The 25,316-nt window shown below is 41.3% G+C and overlaps 1 protein-coding gene across 1 annotated transcript in view; it reads left to right on the top strand.

The window, feature by feature from the left end:
- The first annotated feature begins 1,011 nt into the window (after positions 1-1,011).
- RYR2 (ryanodine receptor 2) overlaps positions 1,012-25,316 on the top strand; it is a 3,481,211-nt gene continuing 3,456,906 nt past the window's right edge. The window contains exons 1-2 of the mRNA XM_086925791.1: positions 1,012-1,044; positions 1,682-1,801. Of these exons, the coding sequence (XP_086781917.1) occupies positions 1,012-1,044; positions 1,682-1,801 (153 nt within the window). The remainder of the gene's footprint in view (positions 1,045-1,681; positions 1,802-25,316) is intronic.

Genomic DNA, 25,316 nt, shown 5'->3' with positions numbered 1-25,316 from the left:
ATTAGTGGGTGAGACCTTACCTTGTGGGTGAGAGAAGGAGGACAGCTGATGATCATCAAACAAGGGCCAGTTGGGTTGAATGGAAGATGTAATAACAGGTTGCTTTTTGTAGCTTTTTAAGAAGTGATCTGGGTTACCCACGAGGTCTACAGTTATCATTTGGTTAATTCAGCATACTTTTGATCCTTAGACCAACAGTAAATTCATCTCTTGACCCTTTAGCAAGATTGCTCAACGAACATAGGCCAATCTGATATCACACGCTGTTTGATTAACGTAATTTGTACAAGTGCAGTACTGCATTTGTGAAAAATCCTCCCACTCCTACTAGTGGTATTGACCAATGCGCTTAACTCTTCTTGTGCAATTTGGAGGCACTAGTGCGGAGAAGAGCATATGATCATCGCCTGGTGCATGAGATGATCTGCGGCATGGCTGCCCAACCCTTGCTCTACTAGAAGCGTCCAGTGTCTCACGTAATTTTCGTGTTATTGGTAGCTGGAATTTGCAAGAGATTTGCTAATAGGATGGACTGATTTTTTAGTTGGGTAGCTGCTTGTTATTGCAACAATGATCACTGGTAATGTGTATCTTCTCACAAGTGTATGTTATTGTGTATGAGAATGAAACATTCATTTACATTTAGTGCAGATTCCTGTTCTGCCAGATATATAATCACAAATCTTTTTCTATAGGTAGTCTTTATACAGGCAGAGGCATCAGTTGAAGCTGAAGGATCAGACCTAATTCACAGGATATTGTCTGAGTGTTTCAGAGGTGGGAGTAAGACATGTTAATACATAAGAAAAGTGAGTAAGCAAGTCTTACTGCTGGAAATTCATGAGTAAGTCTCACCTAAGCAAGGAATAAGACACACCTATCCAAAGAAAAGTCTTTGCAAACCAAGCCTGGATATTATGATGTACGTTACGCCTAAACCTGTAGAAAAACACACCTACTCATAGAAAACATTGTCTATAGGGCTCATAATTCAGTGTTGGCTGGGAGCGCATGCGTGCGCTCAGCCGCTCTGTGGAGCAGCTGGTACAGCCTGAAAAAGTGACATTCTTTTTTTCCACTTTCTCATGGTATACTGGTGTCTCCACTGTACATTGAGTGGAGAAAGGGTGTTTAGTGCGCCCCCCGGAGTGCGCTGCACTTCTAGAATCTCCGCTGCACCCTCAAAAAGTTTCTGGAGTGGTGTTAATTCCAGCAATTTGGTCCTTGCAGCTCTATCTTGCACTGGACTAGGGTACACACACCTCCTCTGCATGGAACCAGGCCATCCCTGCCGCCAGTCGGTTCCAAAATGTGACTGCCACACCCCTGGACGGCATTAAAACCCCACCTCACCATTCTAATTCCCTAAGGTGAGGGTGCAAATTCTAAACCACCTTACAGATGGACTACATACTGTCTCCTTCGCTGGACCGTTTGAACCGTAATATTTAGAGCACATCTACCATGTGTGTTAAGCTGCAAAAATGTAATAGTGCCTCCTTGACAAAATACATCTAAACATAACTGTGAATTCATTCTCAGATTGCCTGTTTCCTTAATTTCACCCATGTATGTAAATATCTTATGGTGGGCGAGACTTGGGACTCTTTTTCATGATAATATATAGACCTGCATTTCAGAAAGTTAAAGTCTACCTTTTTTTGTCTCCCCCTTTCTTCAGGATGATGAGGTGGTCCTGCAGTGCACGGCCACCATCCACAAAGAGCAGCAGAAGCTATGCCTCGCCGCGGAGGGATTCGGCAACCGGCTTTGCTTCCTGGAGTCCACTTCAAACTCCAAGGTATGCAGAAGCACACTGTTCCGACTGAGGGTGCACTTTTTCTTTCATGGCGTATCGAACAAAGCAACTATAAGCACGTTGTCTGAGCTGTCATCAATGACTGATGGGTGGGAGGTTAATAGCGATGGATGAAGTCTTTACACGGTTGTGACTGCTTTGATCGTAAGTCCACGGACTGTGGGCCCGATTCACAGAACTAACTTAAGACAAAATCCTAAACTTACCACCATTTTGGTATTTACAGAAGGCACTTACTCATTTTGGTATTCAAAGAGGGCACTTACTCATTTCGTAGTCACAGAAGTTAGGAGTCCTAACTTTAGGACTCCTAAATGCCTTCTGTGAATACCGAAAGTCTTAAAGTTTGGATTGTTCTCAGTTTAGGAGTCCTAAAGTTAGGAGTCCTAACTTCACTACTCCTAAACTGAGAAAAATCCTAACTTTAAGACTTTCGGTATTCACAGAAGGCATTTAGGAGTCCTAAAGTTAAGACTCCTAACCTCTGTGAAAACCGAAATGAGTAAGTGCCTTCTGTGAATACCAAAATGGTAGTACATTTAGGATTTTGTCTTAAGTTAGTTCTGTGAATCGGGCCCTATTTGTGGGTGGCCATTGTTAACATGCCCCCTGACTCAGAGTGTCATAAAATTATGTGTTTCTGCCTCAGCTCTCTCCCTGGCCCTTTAGTGAAAATTATGACAAACGCAAAATTAAAATGTATTGCCAGAAAAAAAGGACTTAATACCTCACATGTGGTCCATTTTATAGCGCATTTTCCCAATAATATTGACCTAAACATTTTAGGCTTAGATAATGTTGAGACTGATAGCTCGCAAAAGTGGCAAATATTTCAATCATAGGCACTGTACATACATATCACTCTTCTGGAACAAAAAACAATCATATAAGAGTCTGGACTATCCTTCGTTTTTCATATGTAAAAAAACTACACATCACTTCTAGACACAAAAAAGTGCAACAAGAGGAACTATGCTAATGTGAAAAAGTGCCACAGAAAAAATATCGAACATCTGGATTTATATGCAGGCCAAAAAAATCAAGTATCTTGGAACCAGGGACAGGATTTAGACTTACTATCAAAATATTTATCTCAAATACCTGTGAGACAAAATAAGGCAGTCAACAGTCCAAGAAAGAAAGGCGTAGTCATACCATTTCTTTGTGTTAGGAATATGGCAAAATCTATGTGGAATATGTATAGATGTTCTGTGGTTGCACCTTACACGGAGAGAGCATGCACTACAGTGCCTTTGCTTGTCTAATTGTCACTGTGCCACAGAATACCTGACCGTAGACCACTCTGAACATAACACGCTGTTCATCTGTTACTGGGACACATAATATGTGCCATGAAAGGCCTGCAAATGTCTAAGGTGTAAAATGCCTGAACATGAGACACTAGCCACACAAACACATCCATGGCAACTCCTCTAACTGTATTTCTCTTCTTTGTTCTCCTTAGTCCTCACTCTTCTCATACACTTTCTTTTGGGTTACATTCATATTTGCTTGTCTTCTCATGCATTCTCTATTTCTATTTCTATCATACTCCATTGTTTCTTCTTTTCAGTTCCATCTTTTACTCCCACTTGTTGACAGGCACACAGACACTATTGCTGCTTGTGCCTGTTTTTCGTAGCTTGGAATTAACAATTCAAATCGGAGAGAGAGGAAACATGCCCTGGATCGTGGATGAATTATAATTTCCTGGAGGACATGACAATGTTCAGAGATTCAGGCCGCATTTAGGTTTCAGAAGCAGTAAAAATCCGATGCTTAATGTTTCTTTCTTCTCATGTTCAAGCAGAGCAAAATAAAAATAAATCAAGAAACAATCTACACAGAAGGACAGACCCAGGACAGGCAGTGCCAGCCCTGCTGTCTACTGCAGATACAGCAGTCTTTAGATGATGAACAGCTGCTCTGTCTTTTTTCTGTGTGCCGCAGAATTGTTTACAAATCCCATCCCTGCAGTCCTCTTAACTCACCTTTTTGCTTTGTGAGGAGGGGTGAGATGGGAGTGTGTGTTGCGCAATGGCGAAAGCTGCAGACTTTGGAACTGGGGAACCAGGCTCAATCTCAGCCTGGGTTCAAAATCTTGTGTTTCTGGGCAGAAAAAGTAACCTCCCTGTGGCTACAAAAAATGAATATGACCTTGTGTATTATTAACTGATCCTCATGTAAAGCGCACCAATACCTTTGGTCAGGTTAGCTAAATATAAAACTCCAAAAAAAGGAGACAGACTCATTAAGGAATGAATACTAAACTTGCCCGTCTCCCATCAAGGCACTGGAACAGCTCTCCCTCCCCTGCTGATTTAGATCGAGCTCCACTGCAGGTGTTCACATTCCTCTCAATAGTCTCTCAAACACAAAAAAAGGCCCAGAAAGCAGTGTTTAACAGCTCATTATCTGTGCTGCAGCATCATCACTGATATTGCCTTACAAACATACGCTTCTCTGCTTTTATGCAGTGACTTGGTAGCAGAAACCTCCAGGCACAGTGTCCATGCATGGAACAACTGCTGGCTAGTGGGTGGCATCAGGCGTGCAACGCACATAGGGCTCAAGGGGCTTCAGCTCCCCCGTCGTGTGTGTGTTAGCCCTGGCTGAGGGAGCTTCCCGGGCACACACATAGACAGTTTTTGAGCTGCTGTAGGCTGGCTGGCTGTCTTGCGTCCGCGAGTACTTCACAGGTCTTTAAAAGACCATTTACTTGTTAACAAGGCTTTGTTGTTTTTTCACCCCTTCTTAGAGCCCCTGCATCTCCACTCTGCCTATTGCTGAAAGAATTAGCCCCCCCATGCCCGAAACTTTTATTAGCCCCCCCTCCCGGAAATTTAGCTCCAGTTGCGCCTCTGGGTGGTGTAGATGAACATCATCTCAGTGTCCTGGCCCTAAATCTGGCATATCAGTAGAGAAGATCATATCGGATTGACTCCGCATGCCTTCCTCACTTTTCCTCAGGGTGAAAGGAGGAGTCACTTCAAACTCTTCACCGAAGAATTTTATGATAGCCAGAGTTTGAGGAGGTGCACGTTGCATCGCACTCAATGCGCGGAGGGAAAACACATTGTGCACGCCCGCTCGAGCACGCAGCTTAGAGGGAACTATGAGCTCAATGTGTTTTTGTCGTGGTGCCTCGTGAAACTGTGGGTACCCTTTCGTGTGTCTTCTATTGTCAACGCACATTAAAAAAACAAGAGAAAATGTTTTAATATTTCTCAGGTCAACTTTCCGCAAATATACATTAGAACAAATTATTAGTTTAAAAATGGACAGAAAAGCTTTAAATGTTTCGAGAAAAAATGATAAGCAGCTTTAACCATATCTGGACAATACAAAAGATCGCGTGAGTTATCAATCAAATCTCTTGCGACTCAAACATAAGAAGGATTTATATTGGTTTCAAAGTTAATAAACTCGGACATAAAAATCTTGACTAGTATAATTACAGTATGGGCAAGCAGGTATTTTAGACCCATAGAGGTTTTAACCATGTGTTACCACCAATCGGCAGACACCGCAACTTAAAATTCATATAAAATCTTCTTAACCTGGAAATAAAATTGAGGGCATCTGGAAGTGCAAAACAACAGCTAGAGGGATCTCTCCTGATCCGTAAATCAGGAGCTAGGCCTTATTCAGATTTTTTTTGTATATTTATTGATTTTATCCTTGACTTCAATGAAAATGTGTTCCAGGGTAACTTCCACTGTCTAGGTCAGGGGTCTCCAAACCGGTCCTGGAGGGCCGGATCCATGCCAGATTTTTTGGATATCCCCATTGAGATACATGAGGTAATTTTAAAAATCTGGCATGGACCGGTTTGGAGACCCCTGGTCTAGGTTATGCGGAGTACCTTTAATACTGCAATTAGGTTTTTAGAGAAAGTCAGCTATTTGTTCATTCAATCCTTTTGATGTTATCTTTTAATATGCTTCTTGGGGGCCTTCTTAAATAATAAGAGATGAAACCATTTCAACATAGCCTCTAAAATGTAACCATGAAGGTCCACCACCAAAATAATTGCCTTTATTGAGGAAGATATGCTAAGACCCAGTAATAATTTCCAAAAGATTTGATCCTGATTTTTGCATTTCGTCTAAAAAATCAAAAATTCTGAGATTCATCCGCATTGAGAGCAATGATCAAACTTTTGCTACATGTATTTTCAACAGTGGAAAAATATCTCTTTTTCCCACAGACTTAAAAACAATTGAAAGAAGTCATGGCCCACAGAAATAGCCTTTGATGAGTGATAGTACATATAAAAAGTCCCAGAAGAGTTGTTGGCCATGTTTACCTCAAGTTATGAGTAGCCCTTAATATCTTCCAAAAGCTTATTAGTTAAATCTCTCTGTTGTAAGGTGGATAAGCTTCTTCAATAACAAATCACTATTCTTTTTTACCGCTGTTCATGGGCACTGGCATAAACAGTTAATTGGTGTTCTAAACCAATCGGGGCGAGATTCAGAAGGACCAGGTAATTCTCATTAAATAAATGAGTTATTTACATTCACCTATCCTTGTTGGAAAAGGGCATTTTTCTTTTTTAATGAGGAACATCATCAATATAGGCAGAAAACAATGAAGGAGCGTGTATGCATTCTTGTTTGAGGCTATTCAGAACCAGTATTTTTATCTGTCGGCTCATTATCAGTGTCGAGTTATTAGAATAAAGTGATTTATTGCCTGGTAGTCAAAAAATCATTAATTTGCATGCTCATTGACTTACTTACTCCCTAGTGTATCTCGCAACTCTGTGAAAGGCACTGGAGAAATTCATAAAAAAACATATAATTTCTGGGGTTATCCTGTCACATATTTCCCACATAGTAATGCCAGACGCAAAGTATTATCCATCGTAGAACATAAATGGTGAAATCCACTTGTTCACTGGGCCACAACTTATACCCAGTTTTATACATTTTTAGCACTTATGTATAGCGTACATTTTGCCTGTTGCATTCCTCAGTGTAATAGGACAATAGTCTCTAGTATTTGTTCTGTCACCGCTCTTGCACAAAGGCACAATGCGACACCCTTTGCAGGACTCTGGTACTTTCTCATTCTTTAAGCAATAATTAAATAGCCCATACAAAACTAAAGCACAGAGAAGAGGCTGAACTTAAACACAGTAACACATACCACATTGGGGCCTTAGGCTCTGGATGCTACCGTGCCCTCTACAAGTGTTACATTTTCAGTTAATATAACCTGCTCTGCGGTATGTACAGGAGCACTCCTAGTGTGAATTGTACTTGGGATTTGATCATATTTCTCACCACGAGTTTGTAAAGGATACATTTAATGACCATTGAATTGAGAGCAAAATAAACACCGACCTGCTTTACCCTTAGAAGTGGGCTTTTTATACACCTCTCTGCTGGTGGTTTTTGCTACAAATAACCAACATTCTTTCAAGTTTTTTCATAAGTGTCATTTGAATTAAGTATCAACTTCTTTCTTCTTGATTCTGCCTCCTGCATCTCATTGCATTTTTGGACAGCACTTTATCATGCTCTCTTTTTATGTCTAATGCTAACCAAGGTATTTTGTTTTTTACTAATATTATATATCTAATATGCTTACTTATTGGCGATTTCAGCCAGTCGTCTTCTTCCATTGGTCTGTTGCTGTTTCATTTAAATTTTTCTTCCGCCCTATACAACATGCAGCTTGGGGATGTGAGTCAGCCTACTTCAGCCATTGGTAAACTTCACTGTAACTGATACCGTTCTGCTCTTTCACACTAGCACATCCACACTCTCATAGTTGTTTTCTTCAGTGCGAAGGACTAGTAATGTAATGAGTGCATTTTGTGACAAAACCATGGGGCATATTACCAAGCAATAGCGATAATTATCGCTATTGCTTGGTTAGCGTGAAAAAATTAACGCTGAACTGCGGCGATTTTTATCGCAGATAAACCTTGGTATTACCAAGGTTTATCGCAAATGCGATAAAAATCGTCCGCAATGCATGAATATCGCTGAAAAGCCAGCGATATTCATGTATTAGCGAGCTAATGCTCTTAGCCATGTTATCCACCTCCCATTGGATAACATGGCTAAGAACTGCTCAGGGCAGGTGTTAGCGTTTGGAGATATTCGCGCTTAGCGCGAATATCTCCAAAAGTTGGTAATAGGAGATAGCGATGTTAGCAACTGTTTCCAGTCGCTAACATCTTGGCACGCCCACTTTGCATGTCATTAGTGATAAATATCACTGACATGCAAAGTGGGGCCCAAGATGGTCGCTATCTCCTACTAGCTGTCGCTAACTGGTGTTAGCGACAGCTAGGTAATAGGGAGATAATTTTATCTCCGCTTTCTTGGCTTTTAAAGCCCAAAAAGCGGAGATAAACCCCCTTGATAATATGCCCCCATGTTTTTATATTTAGCACTTTTTTTATATTGTAGAAGGCCGTTCAGCTCACCCAACAATAACGCTTTACAAATCAATGGGAAAAATTAACAAGCATTGACATAGCCAAAAGTTTGACAGTCAGTGCCAGGCCTATTTGCTTTGCCAGTGCTTGTTTGCCTAGGTGCCTGATCAATGATTTTATGAACTTTATATACATACGCTTGAGGTGAGCAACTGCTGCTAGCATACTGAGTTAGATTAATCTAACATACATTTGTTATGTGACAAATTGCAGATGTTAATCAGCCATTTAACTGCTCCTTGAAGTCTTCATCCCAATATATTATAAAGTTATTTGACAGCTATAGTATAATATTGTGGACTTCTCTTAGATGTTTATTTGATTTAAAATCTACCTTCACCCAATTGTTACCAAGATAACTAAGGTCAGGAGTTTATGCCAACAAATATGTTAGGTAGGGAGGTCCCTTAAATGAAATGAATATATAAGCAATACGGTGAGAAAGAGAATACGATATTTCCCTGCTCCAATAAGGCTTATTGAGTGGTCACTCTTAAAAAGCACATTCATCAAAGCCAGTCTATGTTCCAATGCATGATGCAACTGGGAGCTTCCCATTTTGCCATATATTTTATTATAAAGATCAGGGACTTTTAATCTCTAACAGGAATCTAAATTTGAGAAGCTGCTACACATGTACCTATTCAATAAAATATGAGTTTTAATATTAGTTACTAACATGCAAATTGAATTAAGAAACTTATCCTTGTACATTAAACATAATTTAAGATAACACAGTGTTTCCAGACAACCTCAGTGTGATATAGTAGTTACAAATTAACAATTCTAATTCATCTTCATGAAAGTTGGAATAAAATGAATTAGTAAATAACAACAAGTTGCCACATCAATCTTGCCATTGGAAGTCAGATCTTAATTATGTTGCAAGTCCACCATTTGCACGCCCCTTATATGCGTAGTAGCTCTTACCGAAACCACACATTTCTTATTCACACCAAAATCAGAGGTTTGCCAGGTCGCTTGTACAAAGACATTCTCAATGTCTTTAAATAGTTCTGAGCCTAGATAATCCACAACTCATTGGTGTCCAGCTACATTACACCTTAATCAGGAACAGTTACCATCAGGCATTTAGGGCACAGTTTCCATGGTTAAGAGGTTGGAAGTACAGAAAGCCATGATCAATTATTTGTTGCAAATGGAGCATCATATTGTTATGCATACGTATTTATTGCTTGTCTTATCCTCCTTTAACAAGTCACTCTCAATTTCAGGGCCCAACTCCTAGTCTGAAAAAAGAGGGTAACATTGGCCACTGGGGAGCACATGAACAGGAACAGAATTAGGTGGATATGGTTTCACCCACTGTCAAGAATACCTTATAGACTGAGGGTACCATGGCACAATTCTTACCCCTTTGATGCAGTACTGATATGCATATGACCATGTCAACTGCATGAGAAACAATAGTGATATCTGGTAACTGTAATGGAACTGTTATTACAATATTTAACTTTATTCGGGATTATACTTTACTGAGTTATGTGATCTGCCTGCCTGCTTTATAGTACTTTGTTTTTTTTGTAAATATGGATACATATAGTATTAACTATAGATCAATACATTGTGAATAGATATGATAAACAAACCTTTGACAATGTTTTGCCCAATCAGAAAGTGGCAGTTCTTTCACTGCTAAGATGTTGCCAACAATCCTTTTGCCAATTTATTATAAACTTAGATATAACCTATAGGTTTTTCTTTTCAGAAAAGTTCTTGTAAATAACAGTACCTAGGCAGATGAATGGTTAAGATTGGGTTTCTTTCCATCAGTCTGCTCTAGACTTTCAATGACTGACTTTGCAACAGAGAAAGGAAGGTCAAGTTGGATCAATGCTTAACTCCTTGCGTCTGACAAACTGTGGCCTAGATTTACTAAAGCTGTATGTATGCTCATGCAAGGCAAGTTTGTGATGCATCTGTAGGCTTTTATAATGCTAAATAGATTGATGCAATGCATTGAGTCACTTTGTGCCATGCGAGCAGCTTTGCTGTCATGAGTTCCCTGTGGGACCCACTGTTGTTCTCCCCTAGGTTAGCCTAACTAGAGTTTCTAGCCTGCTTTTGCTTTCCACACGCTATGAAATAACCTGTTTGTTTTTGTGCCACACAATTATTTTAGAAATAAGCTGCACATGTTTTTGTTATTCAGCACTTGTTCATTGACATTTCGTACAAAGTCGGACAACATCTTGCCCTGTTTTTCCCTGTGGTCGGTCCCTGACACATTCTCACACATAGACATAACAGAGGTACCCAGTTGCTGTTTTCTAGCATGGCATGTCTTATCATATAAACCAAGACTTGCCATTTTGAAAACAGAGAGAAGGATTTCTAGCAGAAGAAATGTCCTGGTACAAGCATGCCAGCTCTGCCAAATCTGAGATGCAGACCAGCTACCTGTAAATTCCAGGTTTGGGGTCCGGGTTCAAACCCAGAGATCCTTGGACTCACTTAGTGAGGTTAGGCTTAGGCAGATATATCATTTAACATGATAGGGCTTTTCATTGTATACAGTTTATTGGTAATGCCAATTACTCTGCTCAACTGCATATGTTTTCTAATTGCAGCACAGTTGCTTCATGATAGAGCACAAAAGTTTCAATAAATATTGTACACTTTCCTTGTGTCTTTCATTTGCTTATTATGGACATGCATGAGCCAGAGAACAAAAGGTGATAACCTGTTACAGCGGTTCCTCTGGGTGACTTGAGTGTTGTTTCTGGGGTGCCAACTGACCTGTTACGCTGTGAAGGTTAGGAGGGCAGGTGAGACACTATGAGCTAGTCAGGATTTCGGGCCACAGATACTGATGTAGTACGGTGACTCAGTCCCTAGATACTGATGTTCTGTGATCCTAGGCATAGTTCTGTTTCCAAAGAGAATCCCTACAACACTCCGCCACTAGCGTTTTATCTGGTACTTATTCATGAGTCTCCTGAGTGGTGTTTGTGCATGTCCATAATACACTTACACCTACCACCAGAGACGTCTGTGGTGTTGGGGATTAATGCTCCACAGTATTTTAGGAATTACCAAATTCTGTTGGTTTTTCAAGCTTGAAAGTTTAAAAGGACAGTATCCATTTTGTGTTGCACTTTGTTATCATTGCTCTTTTATCATGGTGCAGGTGCAACCTATTGCAATAGCTGCTAATTGCAAACCATCTGTCCATTCATGTTATTGCCCATGGCCTTACTAATGTAGGTGGTGACTTAATGTTTGTGGTTGAAGCCCACAATGCCTATCGCTTTGAAGTCTTTTATTCTTGGGTCACTTTACCAGCTGTGGATGCTAATACAAACACATTTCATGAATACACAATTGCTCGATCACCAGCACAATACAGCGCGTATGTGCTCTTATAAATACCACTTACTCATTGGGAGCACACCATTTAGTTCCATGTCACCCTACCCCATGTACTTGCACCTGTACATTTAGGTCCCCTAGGTAATGAAGGTACGACCTGGCCAGCTTTAGCTGGATACATACCATGCCCTTATTATGCAAACATTACTGCTCAACAGCTACAGCCATTGTATGCTAATTTAGTTAGACTTTATAGACGCTTAATTCAATATGTTTTGCGCACCTTGTTGGCTGTCCCAGCAAGGGTTGGCCTGCCAGGGCAAGCCCAGTTGCCTGCAGTACCTTAAATAAGTCCTGCAATTGGTAATTCAGTTCTGGGCAAAATTCCCACTAACCGTGAAGAAATTCCATTTTGGATTGCCCAAAAAATCAATCAAATTAAAGCTGTTTTCCCTTTTGGGACCACAAGAGAAGCACAGAATTTTGACTATGTGCTTACCCTATGGAATGGTTACCACTCTAGGGGACAGTCTTTGCCACTTTATACACCATCAGTCATGGCACTCCGTCCATGTCAGTCTTGCCAGATGTGTTAAAACAAATACAGAAAAACAAGGAGCAGCTGCTGCTCTGAATTTGGGGATGAAATTAATGGGAAATGTTCCCATTGTGTCTGCAATGATTCTGTCTAACATTAAAGGCAAAGCAGCATCTTTGGCTATGGGCCAGGGGCTCACAGTGGTTGCACAAGCTGACGTGAAAATGAGCTACCTACAATTATTGCTGATGTGTATACATCCTCAGGACGCAATAATTTGGGAACCAGACCTACAAAACCACCTCTTGGCAAACCAAGGATGCCAAGCAGACCCATAAATCTGTTAAAAACCATGGGATGAATCTGGACAAACACTGAAAGGTAAACCTCACTGAGGCGCTACAATTTCCGTGTTCGCACCAAAATCAAGGTTCCACACAGGTACCAGATTTCAGATACATGTTCTCCTCGTTCCTTACAAGAGTCATCTGAAAAGCAGTATGAGAGAGGAGGGTGATCTGAGCACAGACAAGAGTAGTACACAAAACCGAAAAGGCAGTCACAATACTCGTCTGATGTGAAGATAAAAAAAGGGGGTAAAACCTCCTCAATATAAAGCCCTATTTCAGCAAAAAAAAAATTGTGGCTGTCCCTGCAAAATATGCCGCAGGAAGTGAGAACCCTCCTCCTGAACTGAAGTTGGGTAGTGGCTCTCCTCGACAGCGCCGCAGAAGTCACTATTATGTGTCGGAATCCCCAGAAGTTTCTAGCAGCGAGAACAACTGATCACTTCATTATTGTTCAAACCCCAGATAGGTGCGTATCCCCTCCTGATTATATAACTTAATTATACAAATTGAGGGTCACAAACAGTGCACCATTAACGTAATATTCTAGTGAAAATATAACTTTGTCTTATGAAATCCATCTGACGAAGGTCGATTGACCCTGTCTATTTGTCCAAGAATCCCCCGAGGGTCAGGATGTAATAATTCCTTCATTTTCTGCTCTTGTCCCTGATGAAATCAAACAAGCTCATATAGCAAAATGAGCTCTTACGCAAGTTCTGACTATATATCACAAGTATGTTGGCTGGGATAAGGACTCTCCTTATCATGTTTAACCCATATGGTCCATCCCGAAAGTTCAACAACAATACCCTATTGAACGAGAAGCTAAGACACCTGTTAGAGAAATACCAGGGAGTAATTGAAACCTGTGTCCCTCAAAATGAATAATTCTCTTTTTCCTGTTCTGAAACCGGTGCATTCATATCACATAGTCTTAGACTACAGACATTTAAGAAGTTATGCACAAACATTTGCTATTCAAAATACACATAGTACGCCATTGATTAATAATATAGTCTGTAAAAAATGCAAAACAACCTTTGATATTTCTAATGGTTTTTTAAGCAAAAATCTAGCACCTGAAAGCAGAGATTGGACAGGCTTCTTGGCCCTTGGCTTTCAGCGTCGCTTTACCCATCTAGGAATTGGATATAAGATATAAGTCCAGGTCTGTTTGCTGTCTGTATAGTGTCAATTCTACATGATATTGACCCAGACACATTGTCTTATGTGGATAATATCTACCTCACAGACGATGACTTAAATATACACTTGGACAGAGTAGATCGCTTATTTTTGGGATTCACTGCATTTGGCTATAAGTTAAACTGTAGGAAATGTCATATAACATTTCTAAGTGTCCTTTTCTTAGGATATTAACTTACAAATGAGGGTAAAAGTCTTTCCGCTCACTTTTTGGATAAGTTTGTACAATTCTAACCTCCAAATACTTTGAAGAAACTACAGTCCTTATTAGGATTTCTTAATTTGACAGAACATACATTCCTGTTTGTGCATAATGCATTAAGACATTTTATGAATTAATACACCCTGAATTTTTAAGTTCACATTGGACATCAGAACTTACTAATATACTCAGATCTTTACAATCTGACTTACTTACTACACGTCACTTACATACATGTGTAAATACTACAAACCTAGTCATCCATGTCTTACCGGGTGCAATTGGATTTACCTCTATCACTTTAAACCAAGGTGAGACAGTGCAGATAGTATATGTATCCCATTTATATTCCAATGCGGAAATGAGCTTAGCTTCCACTGAAAATATACTGACTGTAGTGCAGATAGCAATTTTTAAAGAGCGGCTTCTTGCATAAGGTAAACACATCATTGTCGTTACTCTTGTACCACCCTTAGAGGCTGTCACAAAACCCAGCATTCCAAACATGAAAGCCCTCAATACTAACATGATCCATAACAGCTATTGATGTAGACTTCATTTTTGACCCATCTTTACAGACACAAGAATTTCTACACTATGAGCATGTTTATTCCATGACCACCTCTGTCTTACCTTTTGAACAGGATACATATATTGTTTACACTGATGGTTCAGCCCAGCCTTGTATAGAATCCAAACAACATTATTTGACGGTGTGCACCACCATTGGTTGTGTTTATTCCATGCCCACCTTTGTCTTACCTCTTGAACAGTATAAATATATTGTTTACACTGATGGTTCAGCCCAGCCTTCTATAGAATCCAAACAGCATTAATCGTCGGTGTGCACAACTGTTGTTGGTGTAATGTTGGACAGGAAACTCCAACCACCAAAATCTTGCACCCAGTCCTTAGTGAACTGCACTGCACAATTGGCTGAACTAAAAGCTTTGCTTCCTGCACTCGAACATATGGATCCTAAATTCCCCACACTTATTGTGTGTGATTTATATTACCATGTACAGTCCTTTAATGATAATTTACATAATTGGTGACAGAATGGATTCTGAGATTCAAAAGGCAACACAATCAAACATAAAACGCTTTGGGTTAAAGTGCTGGACCTCAAAGATAGGTTGCCACAGCCTCATGTTATTCATACTTCGAGACAGCATGTGGGGGCACACGTTGTAGGGAATTCTCTGACTGATGAAGCGGCCAAATCTGTAGTTGCAACTGCTACTGTTGCTGCAATCACTCGTTCTAAAATGAGAATAAATTCTGATATCATGCTTGCTGTCAATGCTACCAGATACGGCAACCTGTTACCTAAAGGCTTTCCTTCTAAATATACATACCTCTTAAGTGAACAAACATTATTTTTGTAACCATTCCAGGGGAATGTTGATCATTTGATTCCCAACCAAAACCAAAGACTAGCTTTAGTGATAGTTGTGCATAAAGGTGTTGCTTCTGCACATGCTGGTGTGGCAACCACAATTTTGATGCTACAACACCATTAACAGGCCAAGAAATGTGTCCTATGTTGTGAGTTTTGTCAACAAATTAAATTTCCACCATGGCTCATCCACTACAGAAACACCTCTTAATTTCCAACAAGCATTTTGCCTGCATTTATTTGGACCATTGTGGCCATTTGATTGCGGATGCTACGTTTAAATTTTTCTATGATGCAGTTGATTCCCGCTCCAAGGTCCTCTGGGCTTGGCCACAGCATTCAGATGATGATTGCACGTTATTAAAGACATGCAAGTCTTTATCAGGACACTTGCATGCCGTACATCCCATTTGGACCAGGGCCCGGCTTTCACTTCTAAAGCGTACCAGGATACTATGGCTTTCATGGGTGTATTCTTCTCCATTAAGGCACAAGGGCAATTTTGTTGTCGAGAGGATAAGCTGTGACTTAAAGCATTCCTTAACAGCTGGAGTTTGAGGAACAGAGTTTAGTTGGATCCACCACCTATACGGGGTGCAACAAGCACATAACAATCTCCTTGAAAGATCTCTGGGTGGCCAGACCCCATACAAGTTCCTCTTTAGCATAAAAATATATGTTCCCAACCTTGACGGTCCAGACATTGTGGCCTGAGCCATGCTCTTTGACATAAATGATCGCTGTGCTGTCTCACAGGATCTACAAAACTTCTATGACACTCAATCCAATGAGCAGTTGAACACTTCTGCCTCTGCAGGAATCAAGGGGAAACCTGAACCTTCTGGCTGGATTCCAAAAGTTGGGGATCTCTTGTGAGAGAAGGTGGAGGTTAAGAAGAGGTTTGGACCATAATACCGAGCACCGGTGCCAGTTTTTGGCATTCAAGGTAGAAAGACTATAACCTTGCCACCACTTTCTGGTTCTAAAGACAATCGTTTTGTCTCCATTGATCACATCAAGTTACATCATGTGGTCGATTCTGAACAGTAGGCCATGAGGAGTCCTTGGTAGTTCCCTATCTCCTATCGCTGCTATACAGGAAAGTCCTCTACAGCTAGTGAGCACCACCAAAGCTGTTTCTCTCCAGCTGGGGTGAGGGCATAGAATGCATAGAAAGCACTGCAGTTAATTCCTGCATCCATTGCAACTTCCAGCAACACAACTGAAGTGAGTACTGTTCTTACTAATGTATCTTCTGCAGCTGATGTCGTTTATACAGATCCACCTCTTCTGGATTTTTTCAGTCCTGCTGAGATACCTGAGGCACCATTTTTTTGACGAACTGCTTCTGGGTATTATGTGGATCGAGATGATTTTTCTTTTGACTCTTTCAACAGTTCTGTTGTAGACACTCCTCCTGCTCAGATCTGTTTGATCTTTTCATAGCTCAAACTCACTTATCTGGGCCCACCCTGGATATATGTCTGAATAACACTTTTCTATTCCTGTGGTTTGCATTTGTAACAGTTTTTTTTTGCTGATTAATGACCATTACATTCCAGAACACTCTGCTATGGAACTCGTCGATGAGGTGTTGATGCCTCACTCATATTCACATAAGCTAAAAAGATACTTGTCCCTCTTGAGCATTTTGGCTGTTCCAGTAACTGATGGAATTGTTAGGGATGAAATTCCCTTCGATATATTCAGACCTGTGGAGATTCTACAGATACCATATGTGTTTATGGTTCCTATGGCTGTTGTAATTGTCCCTGGTTTACGTTCTGATGATTGGAATGTTCAAACTGTAAACTCCATGCTCTCGGAGCTGGAATACTACACCATTTTCGAATCAGATGTTCTGTACTTAAATTCTGCTAATTACAGTGAAATGTTCTAATACCATCAGTATAGACATCATAATTTACATTGAGCTCGTGTTCAACACACACAATGGGAAAATTGCCCAACTCCACCATAAGGCAGCTCCAAAACATATAGGGATAAATTCTCATATTTTTCTGGATATGATGCATCAGACCCAACATCATATTATTTCAAGCTTGTCCCTTCACTACCAAAGAAATATATACTTACACAAACAAAGCCAATATACCCGGACTCATTTGTCACCCAATTGGCTATGAAAGGCTATGATTATTGAAAGGATACAATTGACATGAAGCCTATTTGGGGTACCAAACCTTAGCAAGTTCATGGTATGGAAACCTTGTTCCAAGCCTCTTTAACTCCAACACAAATGATTTTTCTAAATGACACAGTTCAACAGACTGCATGTCTAGGATTGGCTAAAAATAAAGACATAAATGCACCTAATATTGAAATTGGCAAAATTTGACAAATTACACTGAAGAATAGCTCAATAGTATGTTGCAGAATTGTACATTTAATTCCACACTTTCGGGTCTTCAAAGGTAAATATTGTGGCCAGTAGACACAAATGGTTGTCATGCTCATTTCTTGAATTCCACACCAGGGTTTAAGGCAAGCAGACCTGACCTCTGTTATTCCCATTCATAACATTCAGGTATTGTTACCACCTATTCGGTGGAGAAATGTTATAAAAAATGGTTGGAACATTCCACACTATCGGATGTAAAACAACATCGTTCTCTACTGTCTGAAGACATGCACTCATCAGACTTTCTATTAGGCCCTAAGTCTCCATGTTCTGAAAAATGTATTTATACCACATATAATGAAATTTGAAAATTGTCACACATGGAAGCTGCCATACGTTTAAGACAAATTGATCAAGATAATTTGAATAAAGTGCTTGCTGTTGTTTATAATAGTATTGATAAGCCATCTTCTAGCATTTACAATTGAAATACTGTTGTGTCATCTTTAATTGATATCACGCAAACTGACTTGTCTACATTGTATCATAGGCAAAGTCAGCTTAGATCTATCATGCAGTTTAGCTGGACACTCCAACCTCTTAAAAAGGGTCTCAATTTCTGCCAGCTATTCCTGCCTTTCAATCTGACACGTAAACAATGACTCATGGCTAAGAAAGATTCCACATACACAATGTTATATCTAGAGAAGTCAGAACAGCTCCCATTTACTATTGCAGAAATACCTTCAGTTGTCTGGGTAATACACGGCTTGATATCTTTGCCTCAACATTCCAATTACTAGCTTGCATGACACATTTTCCTTTCTGTAGATATGAACCCCTAGGAGACAGCTTCATTCATGAATTATGGTCACTCTCAATTTTGTATCAATGTGAATGTGCCAACAAAGAGGTCTTCTTTACTAGAAAGGAGAGCAACTCTACGGTCCGACATTCACTTTTTTGCAAACAAGTTACTATTCACAGCACATTTATTGTGTTGCTAGCAAATTTGGCCTGTTATCTAAAAGGAATACCAGCCTCTGGAATGCTCCCACTAATTACAGTCCTTCGAAATGGAAGTTATTTAATGTTAAACTAGCAGGACCGTTGCTGAATGAAAGCTGGAATCCCATACATTTTATTGGTTTCCCAGATAGTGAGCTGCTGCAACAACGTCCTCCTCTCTCCCACACAAGGGGGTATGGATACATCATTGCGGCCTTCCATCCTCAATGTGAAGGCAGATTTTTACAAGCTAAGCAGAGTCAAAGCACTATTCTTTCAAAATGATGTAGCACTAACATCTGCTCGAGAAATTTTAGAATTACAAGTTGCAAGGACATCCAGTGAAATACATTCCTTGTTAAACACCAATCTCCCATTACATTTTGGCCAAATTAGTTCATTGCATATTTTTGACACAAGAACAAAAACAACATGCCAGCAACGATTGCTATTATTACAGTGTACACATTACATATGCTTCGTGCCCATTATGGTATTTTTCTTCTAGTGCAGCTGTCCTCCCCACCTCGACTATGCAGTATCCTGAGCGGCAGCGAAATTCCCTCCCATAGTCGCCACCAAAGGTCCATATATATCCTTCGGGCATGAGGACGTGAGGTGTTCCTCAGCATATAATTCCAAGTTAGTTTTATAGTACACCATGTTCTTCATTCATTGTTCATGTTTGGGTGCTAATCGTAGTCCCAAATGCATTGCTGCCTGTGTTTAGCCGGCAATAGCGCTATCGCTATGAACTTCCATACTCCTGGTTTCAGCTTTTGAACCATTCCCAACAGGCATATATGTGGAGTGCAGAGCACAGTCTCTGACGTCATTGACCTCAGGTTACGTACCACTTTTGACCAAAATCTCTGAACTCGTCTGCAGTTCCATGCCAGATGTATAAAATCTGCACTTTCCTTCCAGCACCTCTTACAATTTTCATTATCTCCCAGCCCATATCTGAACAGTCTTGTGGGTGTGTAATACATTTGTTTTTTATAGTGGGACACTATTGTGAGTGACAGCAGGAGGTCCCCGAGTCCGCACCAGCATTTGTTTGTCCCTGCATTACTCACCACGCCACAGTGCGGCATTCTGGGTCCTGTAGTTTACACGGCAGGCCTCCAGTCGACAGGTGAGCTACATCATCGGCTGCGGGGGCGGATGTTACCCTATCGGTGTGCGGCAGGACACTCCATAACTACTGCTTTCACCCACAACCCCCGTATTACTCTAGGCGCTGAAGAAGGCAACACTCATGCCCAAATGCATCCGCAATTACAGAGAATTGCCAAAATAAAGAAGTTTCCTGAACTCCCCTACGTAGCCTCTGCTCTCTTCTTGCTGTTGGGAGTTTGTTCTTCATTGTTATGTGCGCAAGCCAGAATCGCGCTACAGGGGCCCCGCATCACAAGCTGGTCTGGGTTATGCTGGCTGCTGCTACAGCGGACTTTTCGAATTTCAGGCTACTGAACTTACCCAGGCCCACCTCCAAGTTTCGGGAAGAAGATACAGCGGTGCTGAAGCTATGCTGCTTCACATTGGGCAAGCTGGATTCCCGGACTTGCCCCTGTCATTGGAATCCCTTTACCTCGGGGTTTGATGCGGTCCAGGGGACTCAAGGGGACAACATTGTTTCTGGCAAACAGTGGGACACTATTGTGAGTGACAGCAGGAGGTCCGCGAGTCCGCACCAGCATTTGTTTGTTCCCGCATTACTCACCATGCCACAGTGCAGCATTCTGGGTCCTGTAGTCTACACGGCAGGCCTCCAGTCGACAGGTGAGCTACATCATCAGCTGCGGGGGCGGAGTCGGATGTTACCCTATAGGTGTGCGGCAGGACACGCCATAACTACTGCTTTCACCCACAACCTCCGTATTACTCTAGGCGCTAAAGAAGGCAACACTCATGCCGAAATGCATCCACCATTACAGAGAATTGCCAAAATAAAGAAGTTTCCTGAACTCCCCTACGTGGCCTCTTCTCTCTTCTTGCTGTTGGGAGTTTGTTCTTCATATATACATATATATATATACATATATGTCATGTGATCAAGCCCCCAGGAGGGATGAAACGCGTAATGGCTGCCATCTACCTGTTTGTCGACCTGTGAACCTGTAAATAAACAAACTGGTATTGAGCAAAGAATCCTGGGTCCGTGCTCTTTGTGTTCCAGAAAGTTTTCGAGGAGAGAAGAGTCTTTTGGATATATATATATATATATATGAAGTGTATGATGCAGCGATTGCAACTTGACGTTAGCCTGTCAGATTACAACAGAAGCCCCATTCCTCCAGTGTTATTTGCGGGTCTGTTGAGGTATTCCATCATTTAAGAAGTGGAATGGGTGCTTGTGGCCTGTCCTTTAGGGCCGCATTATATTATTTAGTGACCATGCAGTGTCGTGTTGGGCTAACAAGTAATGTCTTTAAAGTGCAGAGCATGGGGGTGATCCGCTAACAAAGGGTACAGCTCCTGCATGGCAGATCAGAGGCAACAATATACGAATATGAAGAGCGGTGTTATAGTTTGGATGTACTTAAATCTTCAGAGTTCAGGAATTTTACTGCAGGAAAACATTGCTTGTCATCTCTATTCCTGCCTGTTTCAGTACCACAAGTGCTTCCGATTCCTGTGTTACCGAAAGGGCTGGGTAATGCCCAATAGGAAGTGACGGGGCATATAACAGAGGTTTGGTAGCTCTCGCACCCAGGGCCCGCCACGCAGAGTTGGAGCAGTGTATAATGCTAATTTCAGTGCATGCTATACTCGTATGCTTGTGTGGGAGAATGTATCGAAGTGGAATGGTGTATGCATCTCCTTCCTCCACTGCCAAATGAGGCGTGTACATGTGGGGGTAGGTTCATCACATTTTTAATGCGTCTAATACTGCCAGCCTTGCTCACTTTTTTAAAGTTATCGGTTCTGGCTTAGTCAGTCTCTTCCAGAAAATCTTTGGAGTAATACCGGCTTGTAACCATTCCCTTTTTCCAGTCCAGTGTGTTCGGGGGCACCCTGCTGGTGTTATTCCTCATTTATGGCATTTTGGTACTATTTTTGCTAACCTGCAATGAATGTTCTGTTTGCAAGCCCACTGGAACTAGCACCGATCCAGCTGTGCCATGAGCGCATGCTTCGGTTCTTTGGAATCCTCTTGCTCCAGGAACTGGACCTTGATTGGTCATTGTCATTCCGACCTGCTTAGCAGTGACAAGGGTTTCAGCACATGGATCACTAACCACTGGCTCTAATACTGAGATTGTTACCCGGCTACTTTCTCAGCATTGGCTGACACCGAGGATCATATCTGTTCTCTGGAGCTTGTGAACGGGGCCGTTTAACAATCATCATCTGCAAGACGGAATCCGTTCTGTATTTATTGGCTTTTGAACTTGCGAAAGACATCATGGATACCTCTGACACACCTTAATTTGGCTACTTTTTCAAAATTGAGGTGTTATGTTTTTTTATTATGATTATAATTCCTTCACAGTACAGAATCCCTGAAACAGTGCACAACCTTATTAAACATCCATCAATGTATTTATTTTATAAATACTTTCAGTTGTGCATAGTGCTGACAAGGCCTAGAAGGGCATTAGAGCACTGGACAGATGATACAAGTCAGGTATTAGGCATAGAAAAGACAAAATGTAGAGAGAATGAAAACGATTTAGAGGTATAAGTTCAAGCAGGCACTATTGAATTGCAAAATTTCAAACACTTATCATACATGAGGTACAGCAAACACAGTGGCTATGCAGCCATTTATGCCACATAAAACAATACATAATACATAGATAATAACATACATAGATTAGAAAGGTTGTGAGATAGAGGGTAAAGCAATCAATCTGCAGCTCTTTTGCAGATCCGCTGGTGGGGGAGGAAGGTAAATGAGGATGGGCGCATCTTCAAGGCATGCAGGAAACAGGCAGTGAGGAAGTTAGTTGTGAAGTGATCAGTGTAAGTGGGAATGGTGAGAATAGGTGTAGAGAGATTGCTGATGTTAGAATGGCAAATATGCTAGGAATTCAAGGTTAGACACTTTTGCAGAATTAACGTTTTTTTTAGATCCAGGAGTAGTCCAAGGGGTAAACACAGGAGAGTCAACAAGGGAACTAGAAGTAAAATAATCTCAGTAGGTTGGAAGGGTGTGACATGGGAGAGAGGCTGGTGAGGCAGATGGTAACATTAAGCAAAAATCCCACTGTAAAAAGCAAAACAACACATGCAAAGGCAACTATAACAGACTGGTTATGATTTTGAGACCATTTTTCCAATTGTGGATTCAAGACCAGGGGTTAAAGGCCAACGTACATGTTTTGTATAAAAAAACATATGAAGGCAACTATATGCCATTACATTTAGCAAAAACTGCTATAGGAGAGTGGGTGATTTGTGTCCTGTGGTTCCCTGTTTACATTGTTGCCAAAAAATCCCTATGTTCATGCCTAAATGTCATCCATAAATGTATCCAGCAAGATTGTATTCGTCAGCGACTCGTGAAGCTGCTGGATAGGTACTTGCTCCAAGAATTTTTAAAGAGATTTTTATTATTTACCAAACAATTACAGCGCTCAGCAATTGTATGCATTCAGATTCTACAGCACACAAACTCAGGTTTCCATCAAGGGAAAAGCATACTCCACCATTTCGAGTATAAAGAAAGTCATAACATGAATAAGAACATTACTGAGAGCAAATGAGATAGAAGGAAAGAGCGGGGAAGCACTACACATAGTGAGAGGCACTCGTAATTCATTAGGATACCAATATGTCCTTTGATTCAACCTCCTGAAAAGTACTTGCAGGAAGCCAGTGGGCAGAACCTTGCACTAGTCCTTTCGTGGGATCGCAGTTCTCAGAAATAACAAATGACATTCAGGCCAATTGGAAACGGTGGCATTGCCTGGCCTGAACATTTAATTCTTCCTCCGCCATCCTGTTTCAGTCTGACTGGTCAACCAATAGAAGCTTGTATCTGTCTTGGAGTGAATTATCTCTTACCCTCCAGATATCTGGACTCTGGCCCACATAAGTACAAAATGGTGGCACTCCCACAATACTCGAGCTTGCACATAAGGATCACCCCTGCACCTCCAATGAAAAGGCACACGATTGATCTCAGATGAGCAATCAGTGCACCTGAAACCGAATTACTAGTATGTTCCCTCTTGCAACTTACGAAGCTCACACACGCAGTCTTCCACCACATGTGAGAGGGTTCTGTAGGAAGATTGGAGGGAACCCCAGAAAACTCAAACCCCTCTGACTATTTTCAAGCATTTCAACTCTCAAATCCAATTTTACAATGTGTATTCTAGCATAATACCAGCTAAATTAAAAGTCCTGCCCTCCTCGCCGTCATCCAAATGCCTTCAAATGTAGGATTGGATCAGATGCACCTCTTTGACAACGTATAGAAGCTTGCATATATAATCCTGTCTCCTATATATGTATATTAATATGCATGGCCAGTCTTGTTACACAACTACTCAGAGTAAAACTGATTTTGTACCCAGTGCACACCCATCAAAAAAAGTCTGAACATGGAAATTGGAGCTAAAAAAGAGAAAAAATTAAATGTTCAAAAAACATCACTTTCACCTCAGTAGTGTTAATTTTAAACATGTGACCTGTCAACAGACAACATCCTGCCACTCTAAAAATGAACAACTAAAAAAGTCATTCTTTGTCTTCCAAAATGTTTCTGTTTAAGATTGTAAAATCTAGCAAATGTGAAGCGACTGGGAGAATATAAAGTCTGAGGTAACTGATTTGAAAATGTTTTTTTTAATGTTAGTAGTTAAATGTCATAGTAACTATGTTTTCCCGTTTTATAACTATACTAGCAGCCCGTCCCGACCTTGTCCGGGAGCATTCAGGCTTCCCCTACCCCCGCCTGCCCCGACATTGCCAAGCAGCCCGTGCCCTCGCCCGCCCCGTCCCCCGCCTGCCCCGTCCCCGCCTGCCCCGACCCCCGGCTGCCCCAGTGTAAGGTGCGTTCACCTGTCTTCGTGGTGGGGTCTACTACCAAGTAGATTCTGACAGTGAATGGGAAGACTGATGAGGTGGTGATTGTTATGGATGTATGTCGTTACAACGCATACTTTTACTCCGCGTACCATTACAACGCGGTATTTACAACGCATACCGCTACAACGCATAGCGCTTTGGGGTGCTGGATAGTGGTAAGTATAATTTACTATTCTAACTCCAGTCCCCGTGGACCCTAGGGAAGGTGTTGGATAGTAAATTAAACTTACCTCTTATCCTAGAGCGCCCCCCAGCGCAATGCGTTGTAACGGTATGCGTTGTAATGCTTGCGTTGTAGTGGTAGTGCGGAGTAAAAAATGCGTTGTAACAGGTGAATACCGATTGTTATGCCCCCGAGACTCTGACTTTCGCCTCTGTGCTCCATAAAGACACACATGCATCTATTCATTATTAAAGCGTGTTGCAGTAACCCCAAATGGTAGCAGGAGTATCTGTGCATCCCAACATCTCGTCCCCCACCTGGCCCGACATACTACAGCAGGTTGCAGTAACCCCAAATGGTAGCAGGAGTATCTGTGCATCTTGTGAACTTTCCTCAGCCGATCCCCGTCCCGACACCCGCCTGCACCGACATTT

This window comes from Lissotriton vulgaris, chromosome 6 (genome assembly GCF_964263255.1).
Source record: "Lissotriton vulgaris chromosome 6, aLisVul1.2, whole genome shotgun sequence".
In the NCBI taxonomy this organism is placed as follows: domain Eukaryota; kingdom Metazoa; phylum Chordata; class Amphibia; order Caudata; family Salamandridae; genus Lissotriton; species Lissotriton vulgaris.
Note: the sequence above shows the minus strand (reverse complement) of the source record. Positions and strands in the feature narration are given on the sequence as shown.